The sequence below is a fragment of the Rhinoderma darwinii genome, chromosome 3 (assembly GCF_050947455.1).
Source record: "Rhinoderma darwinii isolate aRhiDar2 chromosome 3, aRhiDar2.hap1, whole genome shotgun sequence".
Taxonomy (NCBI): domain Eukaryota; kingdom Metazoa; phylum Chordata; class Amphibia; order Anura; family Rhinodermatidae; genus Rhinoderma; species Rhinoderma darwinii.
In genome coordinates, this window is record NC_134689.1 from 130547399 (window position 1) to 130562154 (window position 14756).

Here is a 14756-nt window from a genome sequence, read left to right on the forward strand (position 1 = left end):
AACCCTTTTAGGCAGGTAATTCCGCAAGTAAAATCCGCACCTAATAGTGAATTTTTTGATGCATGATGTGCGTTTTTTAAAAGAATTTGTCAGATAGAGTTCGCAAGTGGAAACGCAAGATAAATTGACATGCTGGTCAATTTACGTGCAAAATCTGCAAGGTGTAGTTGAGATTTCTTTAGATCTCATTTACTTTGCTAGTACTGTATTACGCTGCGGATTTGCTACATGAAAACACGCCCGGCAAATCTGCACGTAATACGCATCGTGTGCATTTGGCCTTAAGGTTCCATTAAGCCATTTTTGAAGAACCAGACTGCAATTCCCACTATATCATTTTAATTTACAATTCATTGTTCTGTTTACTGTATACAGGTTACCTGGCTTCATATAATTCTCCATATGCAGATGAGTTAGAAACCAAAGAGGAAACAAAATACACGCACCTCTTCACTTTAGTTTCTGGTAACTATTTCTTGTGTTTTTCTTCATTTGCCTCTTTCTCTTACTATCTTTAAATATGAACATGCTAAATTATGCATCCAAATAAAAATGTTATGGTGCTCGTAGAGATTGTCTTTATTCCTTCCCAGGGCTGATCTGCATCCAGCAATGTATTTGTTTATACAGAATCTAGAAGCATGATACATCTTCACCATAAGAACGTTCAGTTTAGGTATATTAATATTGAATTATCGATATCGTTAGAATAAGCCGCAACTGCCTGATTGGTAAAGATTAATTCAAAAGTCTATTATCAAGCGTGCCGCACATACACAGGGACTCTTCTTCCTTTATCTCCCCCTGGCCTAATTATAGATTACAGGGTACACAGGACCCCCATTCTCATGATTGGTGGGTATTCCAGCACTTAGACATCGTTCTTACATTTATCTAGGAGACTAGGGCCAGTTCAACTGTGGGAAAGAGAGTTTTACACAACCAGTATATCAACCTTTTTATAGTTATTTACTTTAATGTACTACCTACCAGGAGTGTTGGTAGGCTCTGATTATACCTGCCAAGAGATCCGGGGTACGAGGCAAAAGGCATATTAATTTATCAATACATTTTAGCCATTATTTTTAACTTTGGTTTTTTACATTTTCTCATCAGTAATTCAAATCGGTCATAAACACAGACATAAAACTTTGACCATTAAAAATCCTATTAAACAAACAACCTCCAGAAGAACAAGCATATATTAACCTCATACCTGATAGCAGGTTGTAAAACCTGGATCTCCCTGTTTGAATTTCACAAATACATTGGATAACCAAATCCTGTTATTAGACTTTTACACATTTAATATAAGATATTTATCATGCACACTCAGTCCTGGACCTCATGAATTATCTGCATTCACTGATTGCTATTTATATACATATTGATAGATGGTTTTGACTAGTAACATCTGTATCCGTTACCATTACTTGACGATATGTTGTCCTTATCTTGGCTTTCACACATGGTACTATTCCACCAGGATCATTCATCCCTAACAACTTGGTCATTCTACTTATATTCCACATAGAGATTCCAATAAGGCAACCCCCTGTCCTATATGGGGGAAAATATGCATATGAATAAACTAACTATAAAAACCCCTGACCGGAGTAATAGTAACAGCCGTGTTTGACAATACAATATATAACCTATAAGAACTTTATTGTATATAAAAATCACAAATCTTTTAAAATTGCTTGATTAAAAAGGAAGCCGCAATGGGGAGCAAAGACGCCAAGTCAAATCAGGCAATAATACAGAATCCATAAAAGGGTGACACTATTACATAGTGTTACATAAATAGTTAAAAGCAGTACATTAAAATATAAATGTATATGTCCCTACCAAAATTTGCAAGCGCTGAGCAGAGTAAGTTAATGGCAGACACTAAGGAGTTAAATGCACAGGAATGGCAGTAAATAAAGTACATACATGCAAGTGCACCCAGCAACTAATGCTGAGCAGAGTAGGCAAGTGAGGCCTCGTTCACATCAGCATCGGGTTCTGTTCATGGGTTCCGTTAGACCATTCCGTCGCAGGAACCCATGAACGAAAAGACAACGGAAACCATTGTTTCCTTTTGCATTAGCATCATTAGTTTCAATGGTAATGCTTCCATTGCTAATGGTTTCCCTTTGTTTCCATTCTGTAAGGTTTCTGTTTTTTTTGCGGAAACAGTCAACTACGCTATTGATTCCGTCAAACTTTGGAACAGAAGCATTACCATTGAAATCAATGGTAATGCAAAAGGAAACTATGGTTTCCGTTGTCTTTTCGTTCATGGGTTCCTCCGACAGAAAGGTCTAATGGAACCCATGAACAGAACCTGATACTGATGTGAACGAGGCCTCACCGACGATAATCACAAATCATAGCATAACATACAGATGTAGCCAGATGTGTGACTTTTAACGCGTTAAATAAACAGTGACTAGATCCCTTATCTTGACTTTTTCAACGTCCCCATGGAATGTACTGATGCTGAAACCGGTGTCCACCCCGATGCATGTTTCGGCTTTTGAGCCTTCATCTGTGGGTGGTTATATTTATGTTATATTCCACATAGAAGATATTGCACGTTGGAATGAAGGTCACATGCAAACCATATGTCTGCATCACAACTCCCCAGCAGGACTTGAAGGACCCTGAAATAATACTCCATTTCTAATTCGCTGACACTAATCTTATTTACATGATGGTTTATAAGCACACTTTATCATTCCAATTATTGGTTTTATTTCAAAGTAACTTTGTGTAACCATTTCCATACATTATGCAGTATACCAGGATTTAATTTAAATGTTCCTGTATAAGGCATATCACAAGTTCTATTTATGTTACATTTAGTAGATTACAACCTATGTTAACAGCAGATTCTGATACAGTAATTCGCACCATCCAGAGTCATAACTTAAAGGGGTTTTCCCACAAAACACATGTATCCCCTACCCACAGGATAGGGGATACATATGTGTGATCGCTGGGGGTCTGACCACATGCCCAGCCAGCACTCCATTAATTTCTATGGGACTTCCAGGACCACTGTCTCCGGCAGCTCCATAGAAATAAATGGAGTGCTGCTCGAGCATGCGCACCAGCTCTCCATTCTGGAGCACTTTGGGGGACTTTCGGTCCTCCGTTTTCCTCATCACTGGGGGTCACAGCGGTCAGACCCCCAGCGATCAAACGTATCCCCTATTCTGTGTATAGGGGTTACATGTGTTTGTGGGAAAACCCCTTTAGAGCTCCTGGACTCTAATGCAAAATCCAAAGCAGGGCCCCCAACTACAATGTGTAATTTACAGGACTGGTCTTTTATAGGGCACAGTGCCCTATTGGGCCCCCTTAAGCTCCAGAGTCCAGGTGAGACAACAACTTCTGTACCCCCTATAGCTACGCTCCTGAGCCAATTCACAACAAGTCCCATGAGGTCCAGCAACAAATAACCCCATCTGAACCTTCCAATGGAGCAGATCACTTGCTCAGTTTTCGGGTTATTTTATTATACAATTCAAGTAAAGCTGATACAATGGGGTATGCCTAATGTAGGGCATGAGGGGCCGTGCATGACTAAAAGTACACTAAATAGAGAAGTTATACACCGCCCCTCGGGTCCTGCACTAGGCATAACACAGTTTATCAGTTTTACCCGGACTGTTTAACCGGATATGTAATAGTAATGATTAGCAGGAGTGTGGACCTTCACTTATTTCCTCTGGTGAGCTCAAGTTACCAGTCTGACAATGGTTATCTTTAGACTCAATGGTGCTTGACTGGCTGACAGCTCAGAGGTGAAAGACAGCCACTAATACATTTGATGATGTGTTACTCTAACAAAATGTCAGGTGTTCTGCTACTATAAAATGTAGTGGCTTCAAGTGAGGCCAGCATATTATGGGCACAAATCTTGTCGCTTGATGACCTGAACTAGCAGCACCATAGGGACCTACAATGTTACTAATATGGGTCATCAGACCCACGGCCAGATCAGTATTTGTGGTCGTAATACAGGCGCAGAAATGTACCTGCATTACGCTCATGTGAAACTGGTCTTACTGTAGTTTCTTGGCAAATGCTTTAGCGAAATGAGAATTATCATTAATATTGTGATTGATTCAGGAAAATTATCCCATTGCCATGTGGGGTCAGAAAGGAATATTTTCCCTTGTGAATAATTGGCAATAGTTGGATGGGTTTTGTTTTGGCTTTCTCTGGATGAAACAGCCAGGTCTAAGTAATGTTGAACTTGAACATTCACCTTCCACTACCAGTCCAATCTGAGTGACACATATGGCTGTTGACTGTCAAAAACAACTTAGGAGGAAAAAGCGTATAGTACCATTACCACTAGCCATTTTATTACTCAAATGTAGGTTTCGGTTATTAAGGAAACACAAACTCATACACGTGTGAATACATCTTATAAGATGATTATAAATTCTTCACCACTTCAGTATTCAATAGTGTGTACTGTATTACCCAACTGGTATTTAAGATGTTAGGAAATACAGCGCACCCGACACTGCTCTTTGAAACGCGTATACAGCTCCATGATATGCCACTTATGATAAATGTACTAAATGTGCCATATATATATATATATAAACTTTTGCAGACATTGGAGCAGCTGCCACTAGAAAACTGAGTCCAACTTTTCATTTTTCTACTGCATTTTAGACGCTAAAATAAATGACATGATTGGCTGCTAGGCGCAACTGCTCCATTTTTTTTTCTGTACAAATTTTTATACACAAAGCTGAAAATGTTTACTGCTAATGGTTTCTATTATTTTCCTGACTAATAAAGAATTGTTCTAACATTTCTTTTCAGAGTCTGATTTCTTCAGTGATGGATCTAACGCTTGTATAAATGAAGCTAATATTTGCAGTTCAAATGAAAAGTGTAGTCAATTGAAGAATGACTATGTCATGACCTGCAGTGTTTCAAAAGCTGAAAACTCCTGCGATCGGCGGAAGTGTCACAATCACCTCAGGAACTTTATTAAAAAAATCCCTTTGGAATTCACAAAGCGGCTCCTGTTTTGCCCATGCAATCACGATAGATATTGTGGAGAACGCCGACGCCAGAATATAGTGCCCAAGTGCTCTTTTGAGGAAAGGGACAAGAAAAACTGCCTGCAGCTATATGACTTCTGTATGAGTGACAACTTGTGCAAGTGAGTACTTTGGGAATACTTAAAGAGGCTCTGTCACCACATAATATGTAGCCTATATTGTACATAATGTGATCGGCGCTGTAATGTAGATTACAGCAGTGGTTTTTATTTAGAAAAACGATAATTTTTGACGGAGTTATGACCCATTTTAGCTGTATGCTAATGACTTTCTTAATGCCCAACTGGGCGTGTTTTACTTTTTGACATAGTGAACAACGCAGGGTCACTATGTGCAGAGTAAATTAATGGGGAGAAGTGTATGACGCTGATTGGTCACTGATTGGTCAGAGTCATACACTTCTCTCCACAATGCCCACTTGGTCTTAAGTAAAACACGCCCAGTCGGGTATTAAGAAACTCATTAGCATAAAGCTAAAATAGGTCATAACACCGTAAAAAATTATCGTTTTTCTAAATAAAAAAACACTGCTGTAATCTACATTACAGCGCCGATCACATTATGTACAAGATAGGGCACTTATAATGTGGTGACAGAGCCTCTTTAAAACCAGTGTGTCATTAAAGGTGACTCTCCAAGAATATCTAATATGAATAAAATAATAGCTCTACACAAGATTATGCTTTGTTAAAATCCAGTCCCTACCCTAATCTGTGGGACATTAGAGACTTATAGAAATCAGGACTGCCATCAGTAGTTTCTGGGCCCCACATTTTTTACTTTTGGTGGACACTTGGGGATTACATAATCCTTTTCACATTGTGGCCCATGGATCTGTGGCATCCATACCACCTATTTAGTGGGTCCCTGAAGAATGGTAAAACAGAATAATTGGGCTATTTTACATAACAAGGGTGCAGTCACATGTGGCGTATTTGCCTTGTATTTCCGCAGCATAAAGTGACGCTGCGTAAAACTTTACAATATAAGACTAAGGGAAAAAATATTTCGCAGCCCAAGAAATTGAGAAATCTGACTCAGTTGCAGAATATTTTTTCCATTGGACATTGTACAGTTTTCCACTGCATATTTTTACGCTGGAGAAATAAAAGGGAAATATGCCATGTGTGACTACCCTAATCATTTTGCAATATTACTAATATGGCTATTTTGCAGGTCCCATGGTATGACTACTAGATGGCAAGAAAGCTGACAGGCGAGGTTGGGTCCCGTTTTGCCTCATTTGTCTGGACCCCTAAAAGCAGTATCACCTATATTGTCCTGTGGGCTACCCTGACAAGGAGAGAAGTGGATATTAAAAGAGCTGTTCACATGGTGGCTCAAAAGTGTAGCATGTTTCACTATTTACACTGGTACACTCAAAATCGGGTGTAAGGAATACAGAAGAATAACATTTTATTGCATGTTGAATGCCTCTGCTCTGCAAAAAACATATATTTGCAAAGTTTTTATGTAAAATGTAGGGTCAAATCATATTGACAATTTGCCATGTTAAGATTGAAACTGTTAGGGCATGGCCCCATGTGGCGGAATTCTTCCACAACTGTCCGCATCAATGCCTCACAGAATCTGCGTTGCAGATTCTGTGGCGGATCTGCCCAAAATTGGCATTAAATTGATGCGGACTAGCCGCTTCGTATTGAGGTGAAGTATTTCCCTTCTCTCTATCAGTGCAGGATAGAGAGAAGGGACAGTACTTTCCCTAGTAAAAGTAAAAGAATTTCATACTTACCGGCCGTTGTCTTGGTGACGCGTCCCTCTTTCGCATCCAGCCCGACCTCCCTGGATGACGCGGCAGTCCATGTGACCGCTGCAGCCTGTGATTGGCTGCAGCCGTCACTTAGACTGAAACGTCATCCCGGGAGGCCGGACTGGAGGAAGAAGCAGGGAGTAAGTATGAACTTCTATTTTTTTTTACAGGTTGCTGTATATTGTGATCGGAAGGCACTGTCCAGGGTGCTGAAACAGTTACTGCCGATCGTTTAACTCTTTCAGCACCCTGGACAGTGACTATTTACTGACGTCGCCTAGCAACGCTCCCGTAATTACGGGTGCACACACATAGTCACCCGTAATTATGGGTGCACACACGTAGTCACCTGTAATTACGGGTGCACACACGTAGTCACCCGTAATTATGGGAGCCCCATTGACTTCCTCAGTCTGTCTGTAGACCTAGAAATACACATAGGTCCAGCCAGAATGAAGAAATGTCAAGTTAAAAAACCAATACGCTCCGCAGCACACATAACATCTACATTACATCTGCGGACTTCATTGCGGAACTTAGAATCTCCATTGAAGTCAATGGAGAAATTCCGCAATGAGTCCGCCACACCTCCGCAACAACCATTGTATGCTGCGAACACCAAATTCCGTACCGCAGCCTATGCTCCGCAGCGGAATTTTCTGCATCGTCTAAACGAACACTACTAAAAAGCAGTGGAAGGCAATGGAGAAACGGGTCCGCTGCGGATTAACGCTGCGGAGTGTCCGCAGCGGAATTCCAGAGCAATTCCGCTACGTGGGGCCTTGCCCTTAGGGCACAGATTTACTGCAAACACACGCCAAAATCTACAGCGGATCTGCTTCCAAATCTGCATCTGAAATATGCAGATTTTGTTGCAAATTTCCCACAGGTTTCAGACTATGCATTGCAAAGGCTGTTTCTCCGCAACAGATTGATCACTTCTTATACTGCAGATATTTATCGCTTCATGTCGATGGGGTTTTGGAAACGCCATCCACTTGAACTGTAAATTGCTGCGGATTTACGATGCGAATCTGCCACATCTGAATGTGCCCCTGGGGTGCAGTCAAACGCGGCAGATTTGTTTTCAGAAATTTCTGCAACTGAAAATCAGTACCATTCGTCTGCAGTAGGGGAATGGATTTCTGCAAAATCTGTTCAGGCCCCCTGCACACGATCGTGCCCGTAATTTACGGGCCATGCTCCCATATAAAGTATGACCGTAAAAAGCAAATAATAGGACATGTCCTATCTTTTGCGGAGCCTTTCTACGGCCCGGACACCTTACTGTAAATATACGGGAAGGTATTTGTGGGCAATAGAAATGAATGGGTCCGTAATTACTCTTTGACTTGACCTGTACCCTGTCCTAACACTTTCTCTTTTTATAGGTCACTATTTTTTTTCTACGTTCCCTCATGTTTTTGTATTGAATTTAGTAAACTTGTATTTAAAAAAATAAAATTGTTGCAGATATGAGCCAGAAATAAACTGACATAGCAACAGGGACAAGATGGAATCAGCTTTCACATAGGTTGCTACTATAATTTTATGTCTTTCAGATCTCGTCTTTTGGACTATCAGAAACAGTGCCACTTGCTTGAGAAAAACAAAGAAGGCTGTTCTCCGGAACAATATGATCTATGCATAAAGTCCTACATTAGGATGATTGGTGAGAACTAAATATAAGGACACTTATGAACCTCTATTCCCTATAAGCTGTGTGCCCTGGAAATAATAGCGTTGAAAATTCCAAACCTTGCAGACAGGTAATACTGGGTTCACAGTCAAGGTGATTTGAGTTTTTTGGTAGCTCTGCGCCATTTTGGAAACATTGCGTCAAAAAACGTAAATTTACCCCGACATGTGAACTGAGCCTACAGCTGCTTTTGGGCTCGTTAACTTTAGGATGTTGTTTTAACTCTTTCCTTTCCATATTGCACAGCTTAGAAGAAACACTGTTATGAACCTATTTTTTTTTCCCCGCTTATTACATTTTATGGCATATAAATTAGATGTGCTATAAAACTATGATTGTGGGACTCTGACCTCTGAGACCACCACCAGTCTTGAGAACAAGCAGGACCCGGATGAGAAAAGATGAGACATCATGTAGTTGAATATTGATATATTATAAACTAACATTGAGAGCAACACAAAAAAATGTCAGATGATCTTTAAGTGAGTTTACACAGCTGTAGATGCAGTTGTTTTCTTTGAATATTGTTCTAATACTATAGAGGGCCTATGAAGCAACTTCTTTTATTTTCTGATTACTCAATAGTAGTACGTCTGTCTAGTTAACTATATGAAATTCCTATACATAGTTTATTATTCTTTACACAGGTACTACAGTCACCCCAAACTTTATTAACAACTCAAGCATGGATACATCACTGTGGTGCACTTGTGAAGGTAGTGCCAACAAGCTGGAAGAGTGCAAAGCTTTCCTTGGGATGTTCACTTCCAACAGGTGTCTCCGTAAGTGTAAATCGCAATATTTACTTGCAAACACTGTCACTGCCTGCAATGCTGTTGTCTTATGACACCCCGCTCCTAACAAATTTATGTAAGATCATGACTTCTTTGCAGGTAAAGGTCCTTTTACACTGGCCAATTATAGGGCAAACGAGCATTCACAAAACGCTTGTTCCCGATCATTGCCCTGTGTAAACAGGGCAACGATCCACCGATGAATGAGCAAACGCTCGTTCATCGGCTGATTGTATCATTTATGCAGCAGAAAATATTATCGCTGTTGGCAGCGCATCTCCCTCGGTAAACAGGGAGACGTGCTGCCGACATGGTAGAAATGTATGGGGATAAGTGATCGTAGTAACGAGTACTCGTCCCCATAAATAGCTTCTTGTGAAAGGAACAAACGAGTGCCGATCAACGAGCTATCTCGTTCATCGGCGCTTGTTTATATGACTCACGTTGGGCTGTATAAGAGGACCCTAATTTTCCAGGCCTCAATGACATTGAGGGTTATAGCAAATCAAGAAAATGGTAATTTATTGGGAAAGGTTGAACCGGATGGACATATGTCTTTTTTCAACCTATGTAACTATGTAACACTGACTTGGGTCTTGTGTTAAAACGAATGTGTCATGAGAAAATTACCTATTGTTTAAATCAAGTTTTTATGTTAAACATATTTTTAAGCACTTTTGGTGATGCTTTATTTTTTAATTTTCAATGTCCACTATATATTTCGAAAATCATGACATTTTTCAGTTTTCACAATGGCCACTGAGCGTCACAATACTGACACTTCCTGTTCTGTAGAGATCACTTCTCAGCAGTCATCTCATTATTATCACAGACAGGATTACAGTGAAAGGATTGGGCGTGTTGACTTTGAACATGCCTATTTCTGTGTTCACCCTGGAGATAAGCGCTGCCATAGGTGTCTGGCAGCTGCTTATTCCCCCTTCTCCCTATGACAATAAACAAGCATGCTTGGACAATCCATTCAAATGTGCGTGTTTGTGGAGGGGAGAGCTATTTGGCCAACAGCTATTTTATGTGTATTGTCGGCTTTTATCTCATTAAACTACAGAAAACCCATGGGTGCACCGTGATAAGAAAAAAAACAGTAGCAGCATCTGATCAGATTAATCGCATTGATGCATCTGATCCGATTGATTGCATGGATCAATCTGATCGATACATTTAAAGGGTAATGAGTTACTACATAGAGACACATTTAAGACACTGAAAGTGATCAGTTTTATGATCATCCTGTAGAATGGATTGTGGCTGCCTCTTTTTGCTACAGGCCACACAGAAAGGAGTAGAGTACATATCAACATTAGTTTTAGTTTCATTACATTTACTAGTAAGCATGCTCTGTAGAGATTGGATACCTTTTAAAAACCATATCAATAATGACTTTTTTCTCTTCAGAGAAAGCAATTAGCCCAGAACTTAACCAGAGCATCCCAATTAATGTAGATGATGACCTGAGAAGTGCTACAGATGATAAAAGTGGTACAAATTTAGCCATCCTCCCTGAAAATAATCAGGTAAGGGGTTCTGTCTTTGTGCTTGAGGGCAGAGAGACACCATGATTGTGTATTTCCATGGCAATTCACTGATATTTTGACTTTTGTTAATCCCGTTCTGTCTGTTCATTTGGGAGATCGCAAACACAGAGATTGTAGTTGTGGGGGTGGAATGGCATGCTATCAAAATATAACATACCCATATGTGAATTAATCAAGTTACAAGTAGCAATTCATTTTTATTGACCAAAACAGATAATTGCCATTGACTTTCAGAAGCAGTACTCTCGGGTGAGAGGTGGGGATGAGGATGTTTTGAGCATGCATAGTTTTCACTTATAGCAGGTAGCATGAATTAATAACATGTTTGTGCTTCCCTCCAAGAAAATAAAGTCTTCTACTTCAACGTCAGGTGTTTCATCTCCATATTTCACACTACTAAGTCCAGCAGTGTTTATGTGCCTGTTAAATGTGGTGTCATTTATGTGACGGAAGACCAGGAAGGTCTACAAAGTAACACAACAGCACAATAATCATGGACATGCCTGGCCTAGGAAAAGAGCTGGTTTTTTTTCAATCTTGGATATAAAATCTGAAGATGATTCACAAGGCAATAAGACTAGGTGGTGTCAACTCCAGCCACAGCAAAGACTTATGGACAGATGTATGTAATGTACCTCGGGTGACATGTTGATGTTCATTGAAGCTGTAGATTTTGGAGAGTTGCTCCTCAGAGAGCATCTACAACCAAAGGTAACACAATTGTTTTACCAGATGCCAAGAAAGCAAACAGGACACAGTCATGTTGACCTATCATACAAGATTCATACTGTGTCCCTGCTAATGTGACTGCAAGCTGTGCTACTGACGATACCAATGTGTTTATATATATATATATATATATATATATATATATATATATATATATATATTTGTATATTATAAAAATAAAACAACTAAATTTGTTGGGCTATGCTTGTAGATTTTTCCTTAGCACCCAAAACAAGAAGTGCTTGAAGTTCTGCTGAGCTTTTCTTATAGATACAACTATATGAAGAAGGTAAGTTAATCTACATATAGAGATGATTCTCTGGTACAGGTCTGGAAGACTCCTTGGAGTGTCAGTTGAGCCATGTAATTGTATGGGAATCCTTTGAGCTAGTACACTTCCCTTTTGCATTGCTTCATATAAGTATGTACAGACTTATTAATGTATACACAACTGCTAACAGATGCAAAATTCAAGTATTGAAGGAGGAAACATTTGGCTGTTATTAAGTGTGAAAAGTAGAAACATGAAAACATGCTACATTCCATGAATTTGCAGATCTACCTTCAGTAGTTATTTGTGACATCTAGACAGATTAGTTCCACATAACAGCTCAAGGGTGTTGGCACATGACAGTTTTAGCCATATACTACTAGAAGTTCAGTTACACTGGCCCATTATTGTGATAATTCACTTGTTCCCAAGCGATTGAAACTGTAATTTGCCAGTGCAAATCTTGAGTAATTGTGCCACCTTAAAAATCATTGTAAACAGCGGCACAATCGGTAAATGTACATGCCACTCGTAGCAAACATTTGCAAAAGGCATTGCTACTCAGTGCACAGCTCTCATAAGAGCAATCTCTAGGCAACATTGTCGGCCCTTGCCCGGTGGGGAGGAGTTTCCTCCCTGCCGAATGCAAGGATTGTCCTGCTGGAAATGTTCATCAAACCCTCGGGTGCAACTTTTTGAATCACTGATCATTCGTAGTTGGTTTAAAAAGTCATTCAGAGTAAAGGGGCCTTAAAGGGGTTGTCTCATAAAAACAATCCCTGTCCATATGCCCCTCCATGAGCCAAAGCAGAAAGCCGCTTACAAAAGAGGCAGACCAGGGCCTGCTGTGCATTGCATGCACAGCCATTCATCTAAATGGTCACTATGTAATACTACATTTACCATGCAGAATATCCATCCAGACCGGGTTAATGAAGCTGGACCCATGTCAATCAGCTGATCCCCGGGCCGGCTTCTGTTTATAAAGGGTTTGTCTTCTCAGACATAAGCAGAATTTGGCACTTTAAATATACGTATGTCCCAATTTCTTATTACGGGATATCGATCGGGATTTATTAGGATCCTTTTTTTGATCAGAGATTATTTTGAACGAACATCACTTTGCATAAATACAGTCTTCAGGATCATAGTATGTAAAGGATTATTTCCTGCTTACAGCAAAACAACAAAATGTAATATTCACTTATACAGTAACATTTCATGGTTGTCCTTTACAGTTCATAACCTAGTTGATAATCAACATATATTAATACAAAACTGTAGGTTCTCGCATCATTATGCAATATGGTAATATCTGCTCTTCACTATCTGAAGTAAGCTGTACAATGACCTAATATATATGTAAATTATTATATATGTGTAAAATAAAAAAAATAGCAATTTAAATATCCTGCTGGAAAGTGTCTATTGTGCAATTTGTTTACAAAGGTAAGACCAATAAATCTGTATTTACTTTAAAGTTGTGTGTCAATGCACTTTTTCATGTTATCATTTTGTCTCAGTGTACGTTGCTTATAGAAGTCCTGAATTGCACCAAATTTTAGAGAGAAGATTTATGACATAAATTAAAGGAGTTGTATGACACTAGAAAAAAAAGTTCTTCATTTTTTCAAGAAACAGTGCCACTCACGCAGCTCAGACCATTTACTTGGCTACCCAGGGAATACTACATATGACGACAGACACTGCATACAATTTTCAGCACGGCCGACTTTTGATTTTTTACCATAGATTCAATTTGATATTATCTTAGGCCCCCTTCACATCACGTTATTGTACTACGTTTGATATATATAGTGGGTAAACTCCTGACGTATATGTTAAACGTAGGCTGTGATGTATGAACAGTGGTATCTGACACCATAGACTATTATGGTATCCATTAAACAGATACGTCATGAACTGGGGTCATGTGAGTTCAATACGTATCCTTTAAATGGATACCATTATAGCCTATGGGTGATAAATGACACTATTAGGCATCTATTTCATGTATCCGTGATGAAAAGCTATTAAAAAGCCCATGACTTATACATTAAACGTATGCCTGTGACGTATGCCATAGAATTTGATGTTAAAAAATTTATACTTTTTTACAGGATTTCGTTGTATCGAATAGCGTAGTCTATTCCATACATCAATAAAAGGTATGCTGACGTATACCAGCCTGTTGGAAGCTAAAAGGACAATCTTTTGGCCTCTGTTAGACTAATGAAGCCCTATGTACACGTTTACCATGTATGCTAGGAGCTTTTCCCATGTACACACTACACATAGGGAAAAAACGTGATGTGAAGGTGACCTTAGACTTGGGCGCCCCCCAGTTGTTAGGGAGGCAGTTTTGATAGGAGTAATCATATACTAATCTCTACTACTGCACAGGTCTTTCCCTGGCTGCAATAAAGTTTGACAACATAATTGTCTTGTGTTGTGATTATTTTATACGGGGTTCAGGAGACAAATTCAATTTAGCAATATTTGTAGTTTTGGCATGGACTTGTACCACTGGTAAAACCCAGGCATCACCATGCTCTTAATGGTGATGCCCTAGCAGAGAAAGCTTAAGAAGCCTTGTCCAGGGGCACTTAGATTATGACTGGAATAATAGGAAATCATAATATATCAGAGTGCATGTTATTTATGAGTGGAGCAATCTGTGCAAATCAACATTCATAACAATATGAATTATAATTTATCAAGAGCCAAGGTGCCTTTTCATTTATGTGCTATGTGAATAATGAAACCTAGAAATAGAACAGTAGATTTAATGAATATATTTCCGTGCAGCGTCAGTCCCTTATATGCGACGCAGCACTCAACGTCCTCATATATAC

The 14756-nt window shown here is 39.4% G+C and overlaps 1 protein-coding gene across 1 annotated transcript in view; it reads left to right on the top strand.

The window, feature by feature from the left end:
• GFRA3 (GDNF family receptor alpha 3) overlaps window positions 1-11824 on the top strand; it is a 37850-nt gene extending 26026 nt beyond the window's left edge. The window contains exons 3-8 of the mRNA XM_075860077.1: window positions 376-465; window positions 4837-5182; window positions 8415-8524; window positions 9199-9333; window positions 10762-10880; window positions 11244-11824. Coding sequence (XP_075716192.1) covers window positions 376-465; window positions 4837-5182; window positions 8415-8524; window positions 9199-9333; window positions 10762-10880; window positions 11244-11348 — 905 coding nt within the window. The 3' untranslated portion in view covers window positions 11349-11824. The remainder of the gene's footprint in view (window positions 1-375; window positions 466-4836; window positions 5183-8414; window positions 8525-9198; window positions 9334-10761; window positions 10881-11243) is intronic.
• Window positions 11825-14756: the final 2932 nt, after the last annotated feature.